Raw genomic sequence first — 18,931 nt, 5'->3', positions numbered from 1 at the left:
TTCATTTTTGCCACAGATCCAATTTTATAGTACTTGTCTTCAACAGTGAAATTAAATGATAATTTTAGAGTTAGCAACTTCTAAGCTTCCATCTGTTTACAGATCAACTTGAAGAAAAAAAAAAGTAAGCTTCTAAAAACTGGAATATTTCGTGGATTTATGAATGAATAGATCTTGTCTCATAAACCTGAACTACATTAAAAGGGAAAAAAAAAAAAAAAGAAGAAAAAGTGAAATAGAAAGAAAGTGGTAGGCATTACATATTCCACTTTTAACAGGGCTATATGTAAAACCCACAGTGGAGACTATCTCAAAACCGTATTATGAGTTTCCAGTCTTGTGGTTTGAGATTTGGGTTCTAAATTTTATCCTGCATCTTCTTCTGCAGCTGCTGCTTTATGCACAGCATCTTTCTAACTCTTTTCATTTCGCATGAGCCGAGGCTTTTCCTGTGTTGCAGTAGATTTCCCTACTCCTACATAGGATGCCCCTTTGTAGCATCCTAGAAAGTTTTCCATAGTCATGTCCTAGCAGAGCAAATAAGTACTGAAGTAGGCTGCAGTGACCAAAGGAGTGTTTCTGCATGATAGCAAGTAATGAAATAAGAGGAAGGCAAGACTAGAAGTAGCAATCAAATTGGACATTTGCACCATGAGTTGATGAGACCATGAAAAAAAAAAAAAAATCTAAGCAGAAATAAAGCTTTTCCCTAGGAAATTGCTTAAAGCAGCTTCCTTATTTGCATGGGTCCTGAAGGTTTTGACAGTCAGCAGTACTGTGAAAGAGGAGCACATAAAACCAGAATGCAACAAATTCCACCCATGTTCTCTCCTTCAAGAGAGACTGCACTCTTGAACTGTTGTAGATGGAATAGTTGTGGACTGAAAGTCCACCCACTGGATGTGAAGTGTTTACATGCATCGCTGGTCGCAGTTAGTCACCTGTTGCTTGTTTAAGAAGTCCTTTTAGTTAATTCTGGCTTTAAACATTTACTGTTAATTTTTACTTTTAATAACGACTTCCATGCACTGAGGAAAAGGGAGTCATCTTTTCTTATTTACACAGACGTTGGCTATTGTGTCAGTAGTTAACACTGTCACTGTAATAATTGGAAAACCACTGCAATTGTTATGTATATCTATCATATAGGATTTATATTTAGCCAGTTATATTTAAGCTCTGTGTTTTCTGAGGACTAGAAAATGGTTAAAATAAAATGCCCAGATCACTCCTGAATCCAATATTGTTATCAATATCTTATCAAGGAAGAAGATTAACATACAAATTGATGATCTTCTTGTCTCTAACAGGTACTGCTGTAGGTATGTGGTAAGCTAAATTTGGCAAGCAGTACCTCAGACATTCCTAGATGCGTACCAGAAGAAGAAATATCTTGAGCCAGATGATGTAGGAACTCTCCAAGCAACTGTAATCTGAGTTTGGCAGAAAAGCAGAAGTGCCTTGCCTTGCCCTGCCCAGTGTTGCATTGATTAGGGTTCCTAATGAGATGCAGCAAGTTATGACCTTTTGCAATTCACAGAAAAGGCCATCCAAATACACAGGGATAGTGTACAGCCTCGGATGTGACTTCTCTCTGTACAGCAAACTTTACAAACACCACCCCCCCCCATAATGAATGCAATGAAATCAGCAGTTTAAATGAGAATGGTGAAGGACAGCATCTCCACTCAAATCTGAGTTCTGATGCCTGAAGAGATAACAGAAAACTCCCTGCAGACAGACTAGGGAGCTCATGATTAGCTTCAGTGTTTCATTGTCAACAATATCAAATTACTAAAATTGCCTAAATCTCCATTTGTTAGAAGAACTGGATGCACTTCAGTTGCAGGACTCTTTTCCCCTATCCTTGTTTGGAGTTATGCCTTAGCTTTGATCAGCCTTTCTTGTTGGTTTAATAGAAATGCTGGCATTTGATGTTCACTTTGCAGTTGCTGAAGGAAGTGATGCCAACAACAAATGCTTTATCAGAGCAGATATGGCCAGCAGTGTCAATAGCCTTAGAGCAAAAGTGATCAAGGCCAATGAAACAGAGTCAATTCCACATCTTCCTCTAAAGGGACATATTGCAGTATCTGTTTGAAGGGAGATTACAAATGGTGACCACTTGACTCTTTAGAAACAGGAGGTGTAAGGGTGGGATTAATTTCACGAACTCGGACACCACTGGGCATCCATCTTCATCCAGTAGACCAGAATGAGTCACTTTAGCCATCTTTTATAGTATAGAAAGAGAAACTCGTACTTTCAGAGCCAATGCACCTGATTTATCTCAATTGGATACCTTAAAAAGAGATAATGTGTGTGTTTCTTTTTGTGCCTCAACAGACTATAAAGGGAGCTCCTGTGAGGGTTTGATGCCGTTGTCCATGCCGTAGGCCAGCTGAGGTGTTCTAGGTGATGACTCTGACTGACATCCAGCTCCTACTCCAAAAAGATATAGTTACACAGTAAGTCCTGTGTCAATATCTGCTTGACCCATCTGACCTTATGGCCTTCAAATGGCACCACATGCCTAAGGAGTAGAAAACTGAATAAAGACCTAGGTGTATAGATTAAATTAGATAAACCCCATCCACATGGGCTACCTGAACAAACATGGGGTTTAGCCACAGGCTTCAAATCTACATGGCAACAACTTGGTATATAAAGCATTTCCTTGATCTGTGGTTTATGCAAAAAATCATCTGTTAAAGAAAGTTTTCTTCAATAAAAAGAAAACATTGAAAAGGAAGCTCAGAGAGAGTGGGTGAGAAGTATCTCCTTGCCTTGGAAGAAAGGAGAATAATGAGAAAGCGTAACAGCTCCTTTACCCCTTTCCAGTGGTGCCTGGCCTTATTCAGGGTCACATGGAGACACAGAAAACATGCTCTTCAACAATATGGGTTGATGACTTTATGGTGCAAGCACACCTGCGGCAGGATCTATCCACATCAGCGCATTCTCTAAGAGCTGCAGAAGCAACAAAATTGTATTGCACAAGTCCCTCATAATTGTAATGTGTGAGTATCTCAGAACTTTTAACAGGTTTATCTTTTCAACATTTCCATAAGATAGTACAACTCCGTGTTTCCCTGTCTCTTTCATTACAGTCAGCTATTGCTATAAAATTGTCAGAGATATCAGCACAACCTCTGAAAACAGGAACACTCCAAATGTTTAAGAGACTGCCTGACCACTTTAATTGTTCAAAGGAGGACCTCAGAACAGATTGATGCTTTAGAGAAAAAATAAAATAAAAAAAAAACAACTTTAAAAACCCCCATGAAACAAAGCCAGAAATCCTCCCTAAAACACTACATTACATAGTACTTCCTCATCTCATGGAATAATTCATACTACATAAAAAAAGGAAAACTTATCTTTCAAGTTTGCATTCATTGTAACATAACTTTAACATTTGTAAAAAATCCTCTTTGTTTAGAACTCAACATGAACAGCTAGAAAGATTCATAATTAATCAGACAAGGTAAAAAATTACATATTGAGTTATTTCACTGGGTTTTGGACTGACAGATTTATGAATTACAGCAGGAGAAGGAATCAATCTACTTTTGCAATATATCTGAATTTTAACAAGCATTAAAAATTTAAGCTGTGATCATATTCGTTGGAACAGCAGGTTTAAAATTATTAGAGTCAGTTTCAGTATGACAATTGGACCTAAAGCTAAATAAATACTTTATTATATTAACCTAAGCCTAGAACCTGAGGTACTAGGAGATTCTTACAAACCAGCCACTAAAACTCAGAGAGCAATGAATGATTTTTCAGGCACCATTTCTGCTTATACACTGATTTGCTTCACTTCTGACACTCACTACAGACTGACAGACAACTCCCTCATCAGGTAACCGGTAGGTGCTAGCCAATTTTTACCTGCCTTTTTTGGCCAAATTTGGAAGCAGCAACAAACACAGGCTGAAGAGAGCCTGAAGTACAGGCATGGTTTTACTTTAGATCTGAGAAGTGCAAACTCAATGGTTTGACACAGGAATATCATATACTGGCAGAACAAAAAGGATTAATCTTTGCTGTTGCTTGTAGGAATATACTGAGATAGATTATCCTACTGAAAGGTTTCTTGGTTTTTCCCAAAGAATCACAAGAAAATAACCAGAAATGACCAGAACTCAAATGTAATAGTTAAAAACAAAAGAAACCTTGCCATTAATTTTCTGCAATATCCATGAGTACAAGATTTCCTGTAATAATAATTGACCATTACTTGGTGTTTAATAAAACAAAAAAAAAAATAGTATGAAAATAATCAAGAAAAAATAATAGTGAAATTTGAGGAGAATTAAAAACTTAACTATGTCTTCTCCCTTTCACTGGAAGATACAGACATTGTAAGACAAGAGAAAGGTATTTTAGTTTGCCTCTCTATAAAAACAGCCACAAGGTCAGAGATAAAAGGGGTCAAATTAAAAACAGCACAATTTGAACTAAATAGGCCCCTTCATTTTTCTCAAATTCTGATGTCCCTTGATTTAGGGACTCCAGAAAGGAAGAGATTGGGAGGGGAAGGGGGAGTTAATTCTTTACAAAATCATTCTTTTCTTTATATATTGTTATGCTCTTCAGCTAGATATAGAGGCCTGTCATCACACTGCAATAACAGACAAAGCTTTTTGGAAAAGGAAACACTATTTGAATGACATAAAATATAACTTCAGAATTAATGCATATGTGCCTAGAGTGAGCATGATTTTGAATACTTATTAACAAAATCAAGTGGTGTTAAAAGTTTCATCACTTACAGTAAATTTTGAGGTTTGTGACTGAAAATTTTTAACAAGTTTCTATCCAAATATTAAGATACTGTAATTTAGGCTCCAACCTACAATGATAATATAATGTTCCAGCCACTTATATCACTGAGTGCAGCATTTGCATCTCAAATCCGGAGTATAACAGGATGATGCAACACAAATACTTCAGGCTTACAAGCCACAGCACCATTCTGTTACACGGAAAGGTAAATGAGAGTTGCAGAGGAGTTTTTCCAGGTCTTAGGTTACATTACTCATTATATAGGAGCAGGGAGCCATATAATAAATTGACCATGATCCATTTTAAGCTGTGTTAGGGCTTTTAAGTTTGAGAATTTTTGTCTTTACTGCTCCTACTGGTAGGTTGTTCCAGCAACTCAACATTTTTGTACTTAGATATCTTCCAATCTCCTGCATCAATCTATTCATTGCCAGACTACACTGCCCCGTGCTCTCTTTTGTCCCATAATCCAACTGATACCAATGAGATTAGCCAAACAAATAAAGCAAACTGGGAATTAATGCATTACAATGTTTTTAAGTTAACATATTCTTAAATCCCCTTATTAGACACTTAAATATTTTCCAGACACTGAACACTTATTCAGATTACTTTTAGCAGACTATTCGTGATTGAATTTGTGCCAAAATACAAGAATAAAGACCTAATAGTTAAAATTGTGAGAGTAATAACTTTAGAAATGTAACCTTGGAAAAATGAAAATTAAAAAAAGAATAAAGCTTTTATCAATATAATTACAACAGTACTATGCCTGCTAACAAAAGATAATCACAGGAATTGCTTTGATACACATTTCTTACCACCATATCAGATGTGGTTTACAGAATTGTGGCTGGAAGGGGCCATTAAATCATTTCTATAACACTCCATGCACATAAACAACCTGCATATCCAAGATCATAAACTCACTTAATTACTGCTGCATTAAGCATCACCAATTGCATATGGTTAAAGCACATCTTCAAGGGAGACACCCATCCTTCATTAGAAATGTCAGGAAATGGGGAATCCAGCACTGGCCTTACATATTTGCCCCAGTAGCTGAACTTTAAAAGTATTTTAATTGTATTTTTAAGTGTCTCCCTCAACTGACTCTTGAAAAATAAAATAACATTAATTCCATAGTTCAACTTCTAGTTCCAGGTGATTCTTACTTTTATTCCTCCTAAAGTAAAATACCCAGACTATAGTGCATTTTCTACCTGTGCATTTCAGCTTCACGAACTCACTACTCCACTGTTTACACATCAAAGGTCAGTTACACACTTTTCACCACAGATTTACACTGGACATTTGTGTAAAAAAAATTCCTTTAATCTAGCACAAAGTCAGTTTCACTCATAAGTCACTGGTAATCATTCAGGATCTTTATACTCTGACATGTATTCCCTCTTCCTACAGGTTTTGCATTTGGTTGCACTAAAATGCATTTTGTTTGAACCAATTCAGCTAACACTGTACTGAACAGTCTGACATAACTGTTAGCTAGCATTTCACCAGTGTTTATTCCATCTGCTCCCCAAAACTGATTAATCATTTCCAAAAAGTGTAATCATCATCTGTTTTTTTGGACCAGATTCTGCAACCAGATTCTTAGGCTGAGTTAGCCTGTCTTTGAGAACATACGCTGCTGCTCACAGTAGCACATTATATTTTGCAAATAAGTCTGCCAGAGTCTGGCCTTCAAGAGGGAAAAAATAACTTGCTTTCCTTTTCCAAATTCATTCCATTTCTAGCAAATTCACCTATATCTCTCAAATAAAAAGATAGAGACAGAGTTTAGGAAAATAAAATGACACCTAACTGTTCACTTTGATTCACTGAAGCCCAGTGTAATAAATTAATGCAAGACTATGCTATTAAAATTGCATGAACATTAACAATGTGGATATTGGTATGTATGACTATGTTTTCTTGGAAGCTACAGTTCTATCTATTTCTACCACTTCCTTCAAAAAAACAGTAAAGGTTCTAAAAACTTTAAATAAATACTTTAAACAAAGAAAATTATTCCCCCCTCCCAAGATATTTTAATCATTCTATTCTAGACAAATTAAGTAAAAAATAAGAAAATAAAATAAAAATTAAAAAAAAAAAAAACAGAACTTAAAAAATCACCACCCTCTACTGAGGGACAACCTCCTCCCCAAAATCTTATCTTTTTAAATGCAGCATGCCAAGTTTATGGCTACTATATATCACACTCCAATGAAAAGTGTGGGTTAATATGTACACAGCTCTTAGGATAGATAGCTTATGAAGATGATTACTGACAAATACTGACACAAAGTCAACTCTAACCATTTGATTAAGGAAGATATTGTGCTTCTGAACTACTTCCTACACAAGCCACTTCTCACACTGTAAAGGAAGCCAGAGGAGAAAAATACTCGTACCATCAGCTAAGAGCTGAACACCCACTCACATCCAGAAATGGGTGATGGTGGAAGTCTTTTTTTCTATACTTCAGACAGTTATTCTAATATATTACAACAGGAGGTCATCTGCCATTCTTGAAGCAATTCTGATTTCATGTTTTCCCAGGGAACATTTGCACTCATTATCCAATTTGTTTCTCGTTTCTGTAGGTTTCAAAATTTACAGCTTACTGTCACAGTGAGCTGTGAATTACAGTTTTGCTTTGCTCTACGATATTTTTTATCACCTAGATATCATAGATGATTCAATTAAATCACATGGTCCTTTACACAAAGAGAAAAGATTAGGGCATGCAGATTTCCACATTCTAATTCTCCCAGTTCATCTGCTTAAAATATCAAGAAAAATTATCTATCTGTAATATTTACCTGTAGAAGGCTGGAGCAGCAGCTTCCCTCATCCCAAAGCTGCCCTGTTCATTTTCAAGGTAATAGGGTACCTGTTGGCTGTGATGATGGATGAAGGGTGAGAGCTGGGGCGCCGTTTGCAAGAACACCACTGGGCTTGGTTGAACACTGTTCAGTGAGTGAAATCCTGCCAGACTGCTGGACCCAAAAGATTCAGAAGTCGGAGCATAGCTGAGAGTGGTAGAGCTGTACACGGGAGCTGTAGTACCGAAATCATAAGTGGCACCTTCTGGGTAGTTAAAAACTCCTGTCTTGCTGGTCTCCACGTACATTTCGCTGAGCGATCTTTCCAGGGGAATCTTCAGCTGAGGTCTGCTCAGTGTCTCCAGTTCAGTGCCTTGAATCTGGTGCAGCAGGGTAACTCCAGAGGTTTTGGTGTGAAGGGTCATGGTCAGTGTTAATGGCAGTGAGCAAGGAACATATCTGCTTTTACTCTCAACAGCGAGATCGGCAGCTGGCGGTCCACCTAAAAAAAATACCAGAACCTATTCAGAGGCTCAGCAGAAATCATGATAAAGCAGCATTACACAGGTATTCCTCTAATCTCGGCAAGGAGGAGGATACAAACAGATGCAGAGGGAGCACTGAAAACACACATTCTCTCTCTCTTCCTCCCTCCCTCTCTCTCTCTCTCTCTAACTTTTAGGAACTCTTCATCTGGGCTAATATGTGTTACAAGGTGCTGGCTGCAAGCCAGGAACTCTTGCTTTGTACTGACATTGGTTTAAACATCACTTCAGAAACAATTAGTTTTGGAGTTATACCAAATAATTGTCCCTCTAAATGTTACTTCATTCTTACTAGTCATTTAATTTTTCACTTCAGACTAGCAATGCTCCGCTGCAACTAACGGGAAAAAACACTTAAATCCAACCAGGAAGAGTAGTCCGGTTGTCAGGAGTATTACTGCCTTTTATTTCCTCAGCAGGCTCCAATCTATCTGTGCTTATGTCTCCTCCTGTTTGTTTGATTCATTTTCATGTTTGCTAGAAATATGTAATGTGTACATTGTAATGACCCTGGGTAGGACTATGCTGTAACTGAGATAAGGCAAAGCAGAATGTGTGTGTGCAAGCACATGTGTCTGTGTGTGTGTAACAAGCCTCAGTCAACAAAACTAACTAAAAAAATTAAAGGATGCATGATATCTACGTAGAAGAAAAGGTTTATGATATACTTTGGCCATTAATAGCAACTTGATGTTACTAGACTGTGATAACAACATTAAAAAGTGAGAAAAAGCTTTAGATTAGCCTAGAAACTTCTGTCTGCTTCATTTTAGGGTGTAAAAGCATGAAAAAAGGCATCATTCAAGCTTTGCCACAGGAAGATCCTAAAAGTCAGGAAGAAATTATTTGATTGCGTGACACAGGAATTGAATACAGGAAATTCTTTTCCCTAGTCCTGTGAACAAACGCTCAGCAAACTTAAAATTTGAAATAAGACTCAAAGATAAATTAATCTAAAATAATCAAATGGAATCATCCTTAAAATAAACTTAAATGCCTCTCAAAGTTATATTTAGAACGAAAAAAAAAGGAGAGAGAGAACATAATGAAAAGGTGTGGCATGCAAGCTTCATCTTGCAATCTCATTCCATATAATTGTAACTTTGCACAAACCAGTTCTCCTGAACCAGCTAAATGAAAACCTCCATAAACTGTTTCAAGATCTCTAGCTTTATTGCTGCGGTCTGTGGTTCAGTCAGCGAAATAAGTTAGTGCCAACTCTAAACACATTAATATATGGGCTCCAGTTAGTATGCTTTGAATACTAGCAAAGTCTATGCTTAAGCAACTCTACAGTTATTCGGCTCAACCTTCATAAACCCCAAGAAACCGAAAACCTGAATATGCAGGTTACAAACAGCTTCAAGAAACGTTTACTAGAAATGGTTTTATTTTAGTAATAATAACATTTTTTCAGAACTTCCACTATAGCAGACAAAGTTATTTATACTAGCAGGGTTATTCTGAAGCAATATACATTCATACCTCCGCAGGCACACAGCTCAGACGAAAGCACACACATAAATATGTACTTGATAGATTTCCTCACCCACCCAGCCAGCCACCCTCCCTACCCTGTTCAAATTTCAGATTGTAGACTTTGATCGAAAAGATAAGCTTGTTTAAATAACACTGGACTAAACATGTCCCCAGCTAAAAAAATAATAATCAGACTGTCATACCCAGCAGTTCAGAAAGTCTTCGAAGAGTTATTCTGAAAATATGCCAGACAGTGTGAGAGGAAAAAAAGAGAGTGTGTGCATGTTTGCATAGAGTGGGCGAACGTGCGTCTGCGGAGGCTCACAAAACGGCAAGCAAGCATAGCTCTCAGCAGCCAGTCTGCTGGGCTACACACACTGAAATGAGTGGCAGGTACGAGTTTAAGTCAGTCACTCTTACAGATTTCATTCCATCCTTCAGTAATACATAGGAAAAGCATCATCTTGCATTAAACTGCATAATCCAAGAAATAATGAATCTCCTTGACATAAGAAGTATCCCCTTCTGCAGTGTGCTACAAGATGGACTTTAATTTTTTTATTTAAAGCACTATCTAACACTCATGCTATGTAAGAATTACGGTATTGACATGTGACAAAATGCTCCAGAGTAACAGCTATGTGGAAGGTGGATGATATAAGTGACCATGGAATTAACTTCTGAGTCTGTCCTGTGCAACATCAGTGCTCCTTGCATGCAGTTTTTTAAAAGCTCATTCATTATTTTGGGAGGGTAGTGTGTTTTCAGGGAAACAAATATTTAAAATTTCCACCATGTGCAAACAGCATTAAAACACAGCGTAGGGCTAAATAAAAGCACCATCACTTCTGCTCCATATGGTTTAACTAGGGACCCCATGAGCAACTTTCCACAAGCCAGTATGGAAAGTTAACAGTCCTGCCCCCTAAAGGGTCTCAGCAGTACATAGCTGCACTATCCCTGCAGCATACATTCTGGTACAAGCCAGAAGGAAAAATGTGAATGCCACCAAGAATTTAGGGGCTGGCTGTGGATCCCTGTGATAGCATCCTGGAATATTTGGCTTACTTTTTCTGCAGAAGAAGAGCCAGAGAGCAAGAAAGAGCAAGGGTGAGGCAAGGGGTTAGTCAAGCCAAATTCCAGGAAGAAGCTGGATTTTATTTGTGTATACTGCAAAAATCAGTTTCTGATTCTGCACACTATATGTAGGTTGTTCAGATATAAAAAAAGCTATGAAATGCAACAAAATATCAGAGGGGTGTTTTTCTTGTCCTGCATGGTGACGACTATTCTGCTTGCTCCAAATTAACACATGCTGGTAATTCACCCTGCTTTAGAGATGGCATTACATGTGTCTGCTTGTAGGCTCACCCCCCCACCCCCGAAAAACTAGACCTAAGTTTCTAAATCTTGCTGTTTGTGCTTAAAGATCAGGACTTACTCCACCACCCCATTTCATCACTCATCTACTAGATGTCAGGCTTTACATGTTATGAGCACAATATGGAAACATGTACAGGCTATAACAACAATATCTGGTACTTTTTACCAGTGGACACAAAATCTATGCAAAAATTTGGCTTCACTAAATCCCACATCATTTATGCCTTTAAAAATATGCAGATCTCATACAGAAGGGCTTGCCTCATTCGCTGTGTATTTTTTTTTAAATCACATGTAGTAATGACAGAGAGTAAACAGAAACATGAATTGGCTGCAGCATCTTCATTTCCAGTGCTAGACAGAAGTGTTAGACAAACACTTGTCAATGGAAAATCTACCTTAGAATTTTAAGAATCTATAAATAATTATAAAGTTGGTTTTGATCCATCCAGATTTATGCAAACATGATATGTGTGGGTACCTTAAAATACAGAAGAAATAGGAAGTAAAGAGAAAATAGCTATTAATTAATACCAAAAAGAAACAGGAAAGGACAGTCCACTGTGCCTGAGGAACACAACAGGCATGTTGGCAAGGAAGGTCAAAGCAGAAATTGTTTCTTCAGACACAGTGATTTTTAGTGAGACTGAATCAAGAGGTGAGCTTCTGAAACAGTGATGATTCAGACACTACCCTCATGGAAATGAGAAATGAACTGATTAAATGAACAGAACTGACTGCTTAAATCCTGTGTTCCACTTTATAAAAGTCAACCTTTCTATTTTCCTTTTCTAGATCGGTCAGAGTTCCAATGCTCAACTCAGATTTTCCAGAGTGATGAATTTACTCTGACTTACACTAATAAAATACCAAATGCAGTAACTTTAAAATTAAATCACATTTCTGTGGCTCTGTGGTTAAATTAGCATCATTTACAGCTGAAGAATATCAAGAAACATTTTTAAAGGCAAATTCTGTTCATTTCGATTCATTGATGAACAGTTTGTTTCTAGTTTTTACATTTCTGTCTTTTTTCCTTTTCTCTTCCTTAACAAGCTACTGGAGTGATCAGTTCAAGCAAGCAGAGTCATGCATAGTGCAGTTTGGTCCACCTGGACCATCAATCCAACACCCCTACCAGCCACAAACAGGAGGATACTGAAACAAATTCAGGATGCTTACCATAACAGACAACATGAATGTGTTTTCACTTCAAAACTAAAATGCAGCTTAATAGAAATAAAAATAATAACTAAAAAAAGCCTCCTTCCACTGACTGCAGATAATGTGGCACCAGCAAAACAGACTCAGAAACAAAAATATTAAAAGGATAGATAACAAAAAATTATAGAAAATATTCCTCTAACTTATCTAAAAAACCCGAAGAAGTTTTGGGGGTTGAGAGTGTATCAGCAATTTTCTATTAACTGAAAGTCCCGAAAGCCAGTCAGAGAATGATATAACAAAACAAGTTCAGTTTATGGGGATAAAAAAAAAAAAAAGGGGAAAAGAAGAGGAGGAAGAAACAGCCTGAGCAGAGCCTTGTTTCTGGCCAAGATAAAACAGCACTTTGAGGGAAAAAGAGATGAAAGTAAAAAACACTCCACAAAGACTATTCAAATTATAAGAATCTTTAAAGATAGCAAAACTCTTAATCCCATAATGGGCTTTTTTTTAGCACTAGTTTTAGTAAGCATTCCAACAAAAAACGGTAAACTCAGAACTTAGAACATATACTATAAATTTTCCATAAACCTGCTGACAGTAAGAGACCATAAACTTCGTCGCTTTGGTTCCACAGCTATAAAGATAGAAGCTTTTTTTAGCTGCTGCAATTAAAGAAGTATCTATTGCACATAACAGGAGGAACATTATGTTTTTCCAAGATTCCACTGTAACATTACAGAAAAATTATGTTGTGTTTAGTCCAGTGAGGAAGCTTGTCAAGATAGACAGCTGGAGAACAGCACCATCTACCCCACTGCTTTATAAATCTTTTCTGTAAATCCCACCCCCCCCCCCCCCCCCCTTGATACTACTATGCAAAGCAAGGTCTATGCTTAAAAATTCCTTGGGTCTCTGTAAAGTTAAGTGCTTCACCCTGTTATTAGGAGTTTTAACATTTTATAAGTTGATACAAAGATGGATACCCTTTTCTTTTCTCCTACGCCAAATAACTTACCAAAACCAGTGACAGCACCAAAAAGCTGGGCCCAGGATTTTTAAGTCTAAATTCATATTTTATGTTTGTTTTACTGTTAAAAGGGGAGCTTCTGTTTTCACATGTCAAAAGGAAGAGGAGAATTAGAGAATATTTGCTCAAAACAGTTCTTATTCCAAACAGGGAACTGTGGAATACTATTGCTCTACACATATGTATATAAACCTACAACATTTAAATACACATTCATTTTACCTATACTTTGTGTGAAAAGATCTAAGACATACATCGAAATTATCTTAGGTTTTTGATAAAGTAATCTGATGCTTTAAATTTTAATACTTTGATGGGAGTTATTTAGGACATTATCAGGTTCTAGACACTCAGGTGGAAATTGTACGTGTCAGGGATTAGCTCAGAGTCATTTGGAAGTATTTGAGTCAATTGGAAATAAATGTTTTGCTTTTTTTTTTTTTTCCTTCAAGAAACACATTTTTTGAAATTAGAAACACTTTTGCTGCAGCAAATCACGGGTTTGGAGTAGGAGCTATGAATCTGGCAAGGAGCTGAAACTGTGTCACAGAACTGCCTTTTGCTATTCTTCGGAAATTCCTTCCACATTTGGCCCATTTTTTCAGCGCTTGAAAAGTTGCAGTGTTTTAAGAGTTAAGATTTCTAAAAGCTCTCTCCTATCTGAGACTGCTCTCTTCTCTCACAAATTCTAGCCCTGACTAGACTGGGCACAAAATTTCCCAATGGAATGCTACTGTCCAGACTAGTATAGATGCAAAAAGTTTTTCCCTTTCATTACTCTTCTGTGGCAGAGTAAGAGTAATGGGCTTAAATGCAGATTATTGTGTCAGTTATAATACTGAATTTCAGTCCCCAGATGTACAGACCGAATTTCCTTCACCAAAATAGAGCACCATCTGCCTTTTCAATTGAGCATTAGAAAACAACATGTAGAAATGTACCTTTTGCTAAAGGTGTAGAAGACATGCTGCAATATAACTAGCTTGCGCATTTCATTTTTTGTACCTAAGAAAGATGAGAGAGGATAAGACTAAACAATTGTGCCCAGCTCATACAGAATAAATTACTTACTACATACATAAAATGGGCCAAAATACCTGAGTACTCTGGACAAACTCAAAAGATATTAGCAAATGCTGATGATTCAAAGTTAGCAGATGTTTTCACAGAGGCAGAAAGAAAGAGAGAAAAAAAGACATTTCTCTCATACACAGAATGTTAACCCCTTATAAACAAAGATGTTCACTGGCAGAAAAACAACAATAGCATGATTTAAAATTAAGAAACATTCCCTGTTTAATCACAACACCTTAAAAGACCATTCCTCATGGATCTAGCATCATCTAAACCCAAGAATGAGCTCTGAAATGCAAAACTGAAGCTTCATATCCAATGTTCATATTCATTTATCCTGTTTGTATCAAAGACAAATTGAATTAAGTGACCAACAACAACGAGTTAGCATTCTGAAAACAGCCTGGCAAGAAAACTTCGAAAATCTTAAGAAGAGAGTTTTGTATCTATTGAGATTCACTTTAAGCTGATGCGCCTTCAAAGTGATTCAATATTATGAAGTCTGAGCTCCCAAAAATAGACAGAAATTAGCTACATGTTTAATCCCATTTATGCAGTGATTTTAACAGAACTTGTGAGTTTTGTTTACAAGATTTGAGGTGTGAAAACCTGTCCAAATTCCCCTGTAGAGCCTTCCAACCCTCAAGATGAAAAAAGTCCTGGTGTTTCAACATCCTGTTCTTATTACCAGCTACTGGCAGCAGAAGCCCCTCATTTTCTGGGCATCTTCAGAGAACTGGATTTGCTTTAGTTATTCCACTAATCATCATCAATCAATCTTTTCTGCTATTGCAAGCATGGTTACATGTACCTGTGAATAATCTGCAGCCAGCACATCAAGTCCTCTTCTGTACCTTAACTTCTCTCTATCCTATTAGAGATTATCACAGAGCTACTGGACTGTTGCCAGTGCCACACAAGGAAGGTGTGCCAATTTACCTCTAGGCCTATTTCTCACAAACCTCAGTTCCAAAAGGAAAAGCCCACAAGGGGTATCAGTTGTTTAACTAATCAGTGTTGCTATACATTTATTGGTATTCTCTCCCTGATATCAAGAACTCACTTGTTATTGCCACCACTGGTGCAGCAACAACTACAGCCACATCTGAGTGGCTCACTGCTACCACTGGTCATCTGTCTGGCACATATTCTAGAAAGCACGGTCAGACAGCAAATGTGCTTTAAAATTATGTCCAGCAGGGAAAATACTGGATGCAGTCATCCTGTGCAGACCTGAAGTGAAACAGCAAATTCAATATTTTAGATAGAAAAAGTGTGGTAGATGGTATAGGGTTATTAATGTAATTCACCAGGCCTTTGTAACTGGCAACTGTGTTCTCTGTTCTTGTTTACTTTTTTAAAATTCTCAATCACCAATTAACAATATGTTTCTTAATTCTAATAACAATTCAGCCCTTCTAGGAAAGAAATCTCAGTAAAAGGTTCCTTCAGAAGATATAATTCCATTTAAGTTGCAGAAATATACCATCTATATTAAAAGGTGCATTATGGAGCTAATTAGCTGCTTCTTCCATAACAGTCATAGTGAAGACATGTGGGACCCTGAAGATTTTGAAATGAATCCATATAAAACATTTTCTGATACATTTACATTTTTTATTTGAAAGCAAATGATATGAATTATATTAAATATATAGTTCTAAATAATGTCTTCTATGACAATATGAATCTGTCACTGTCTTCAGTGGAACTGGTCATGATGAGCTAAGTCAAAAATGAGTTTAAGTGCTTTGCTGGATCAAGGCCTAAGTCTCTGATCCTCACGCACATGTCATCTCCAACAATCAGAGAAGTCCAAAATTAACAGCCACAGGGGTTATATCTTATTCTTTGGGAATAACTTGCAAGCTTTCCAAAATTCTGTTTCTGTGATATAACGTGTATTCCTTACTCCAGAGAAGAAATCCAAATTTAAAAGTGACTTAAGAAGCCTAAAAGCATGGCCAATGGAATCTGAACCAAAATGTAATGCTAAACACTCAGTTCTATAGTGACTGTTGTTTGTACTCAGGAGCACCTAAAAGCGCAACCAGAAATTAGGTTCTTGTTGTGTTAAGTACAATGTATACTTAGAACAAAGAATGTTTACTTACTAGCCCAGATTTAAATATCCGGGCTTATGCTAGTGACTGAAAATAGCATCCTTAAAGGAAGGGTTTCTCTATTTCTTCACAAAATCAAAAAGGACCTGATAAAGTATCTCCTGCTTCTATTATGAGGTTGCATTGTTTAACAGAAATAAAGTCTGCTTTCTAAACTCTAAATATAAAATCTTTTGATCAAGCTGTCCAACCATTCAACAACTGCGAACACAAGAAACCTGTACAGATCTAAAGAATAAGCATTAACAGCAATTGCTCAAAAAAATCAGGGAGTTACAAAGTAAGCAACTGCAAAATAACACAAAAAAACCCATAATGTATACTGAAGCATCAATATACGTTACAGCTGCTGAAGACTTTGTTTCTTGACAGAATGATCATAAGCAACATAAGCAACATAATAACATAAGCAACAAGATAATACAATTTCAGTTTTGTCTATAGACAAATAGCATTAAATATAAAATGAAAAAAAATGGGCTTGTTGTTGGTGAAAGCTTTTAAAAGTCACTTCTGTGCTTCTGCAGAAAGACAAAAATGCATTGTCATCTGTCAAGCGGAACAAATAGGACCTTAGTGATTCAGTAACAGTTGTCCTCTCTTGGCAGATATTAGCTTGTTTAAGGCAGGGAAGATCAAAGAAAGTAACTGGATGCCAAAAAAAAAAAAAAAAAAAAAAAAGGAAAAAGAAGAAAGGTCAAAGTTATTTATTATTTCAGCATTCCCCTATCTTTATTTGTTCTTCTACCATTTTCATTGTTTTGTGCAACAAGATGGAGGTCTTCCTGAAACAGAGCAGTCAATAATTTAATGCAATGGTTCTTTTGCAATACAGGCTTTCCTACAAGTCCAGAAACCCATCAGAGCAATAGGTTTCCTATTTCAAAGGGTACATGAAACACACAGTTCTACACGCTCATTTAGCACAATGTTCTAAAAGCCACAGAAGTTATTAGCTATTAGTAATAAATTAGAAAACCAGAAAGAATGAACATCAATCACTGGTGTCAGAAATGTCCAATAAAAGAATATCGATACTGAAATTTGATAAGAATATTGAAATCGCAGGAAAACCATAGTTGATGTTAACTAGCTGCCATTTCTCCAAGGAAGTAAGTTTAGAGCTGCAGATCCTTTAAAAGCTGCAAACACTGCTACTACAGACTTCTCACACATGTGGTAAATTAATTTAATTTTTTTCAGTTTGTTTGTGGTTTATGTTTGGGTTTTTTTCCTGGAGAAATATAGAGAAATTTAAGTTCTGATTATGTAACTAAGGGATAGGGTTATTCCTAAAAATTCCTAACTGAGATCTTGCCATAATCAAAGCCTCAGCAATGCATCATTTGTACAACATAACAGAGAGAATGGGCAGATCTGTACTATGAAAAGACTGCTGCTAGCATGATGCTATGCTCTGGATGATTAACCCCTGTTTCCCAGACAGTGTAACACTAATATGGTTACGTTGTTTTGTATACGAAGTTACTACCTCTCCTACTGTGTAATATATCAACTAATTCAGGCAGTAATACTGCATGATTCTTTCTACCACACTCTTTCAAATAGGATAAGTATACTTAGAAAAGCCTCTTGACAGGAATAAAAATGCACAGTAGTGTAGACTCTCCACTATATTGATTCTCCTCCCCTGAGTACAAATAGTCCTGGCATCATCAGATTTATGTGGACTAGTGACACATTACAGCCCAGAGCCAATGTGTGACACTACAAATGGCACCAGGAAGGCTGGAGCCCCTACAAAGAGATTAGCATGCGGAGACCAGTGTCAGCCACCCTCATCAGAGGTGGCTGAGCAATGAAGAGGTGACAATACAGACATAGAAAGCATCCTCCTCAGGGAAATACTGCCTTTAGTAAGTTACAGGTAGATTAAACTCTAGGCTGCTTCTATTCTAGTGAAAATATGACACTCACCACCAGACTCTCTGCAATTGTACTTTTAACTGTGGCAATATTTCCTGGGATAAGTTTGGCATGTAGTAAACAGCACTACTTCAAGCTATTCCTAAGCTTGTTTGAGCCATTAAAAAAATTACAGGACTATTCTTATTATTTAGCTTACATCCATCTACCACTTCATGGAAACTATTAGCACAGATGCAAGCTATTCCAGGACAATTGGTCTCAATGCTTGGAAATAATCTTGGTTGTTTTTGATATATCTTTGATCCAAAAGACTGGTTTGCAATCTGCTTGTTAAGTGTCAAAGTTCAAGAGAAATCGATTGGTAAAGCCTGAGTATATCTCACTCCCATCAATTTAAGCACGAGGAGCATGCACAGTGAGTAGCTGAGTGTTTCTGACCTTGAAATGGTCAAGGGAGAATTCACAAGGAGCAGAGGAAAGACATCTCTGTTTCAGTGTTCAGGGAATTCAAATTCCTGAAAACCAGTCTGAAAAGTCAAATCTTTTACACTTGTCAGGATTTAAAAGAAATTGTTTTGTGGTTCAGCTCAAGTGAGTTAGCAGTGAACTGTTGACAAA

The 18,931-nt window shown here is 37.0% G+C and overlaps 1 protein-coding gene across 6 annotated transcripts in view; it reads right to left on the bottom strand.

The window, feature by feature from the left end:
• The window catches only part of ESR1 (estrogen receptor 1), a 192,893-nt gene that overhangs the window by 108,710 nt on the left and 65,252 nt on the right, over nt 1-18,931 (bottom strand). For all 6 annotated transcript variants that reach the window (XM_065680586.1, XM_065680585.1, XM_065680588.1 and 3 more), the window contains exon 2: nt 7,623-8,127. In XM_065680586.1, the coding sequence (XP_065536658.1) occupies nt 7,623-8,127 (505 nt within the window). The remainder of the gene's footprint in view (nt 1-7,622; nt 8,128-18,931) is intronic.

The sequence above is a fragment of the Lathamus discolor genome, chromosome 5, assembly GCF_037157495.1.
Source record: "Lathamus discolor isolate bLatDis1 chromosome 5, bLatDis1.hap1, whole genome shotgun sequence".
Classification (NCBI taxonomy): Eukaryota; Metazoa; Chordata; class Aves; order Psittaciformes; family Psittacidae; genus Lathamus; species Lathamus discolor.
The sequence above is the reverse complement of the archived record's forward strand: the minus strand, read 5'-3'. Positions and strand labels throughout refer to the sequence as shown.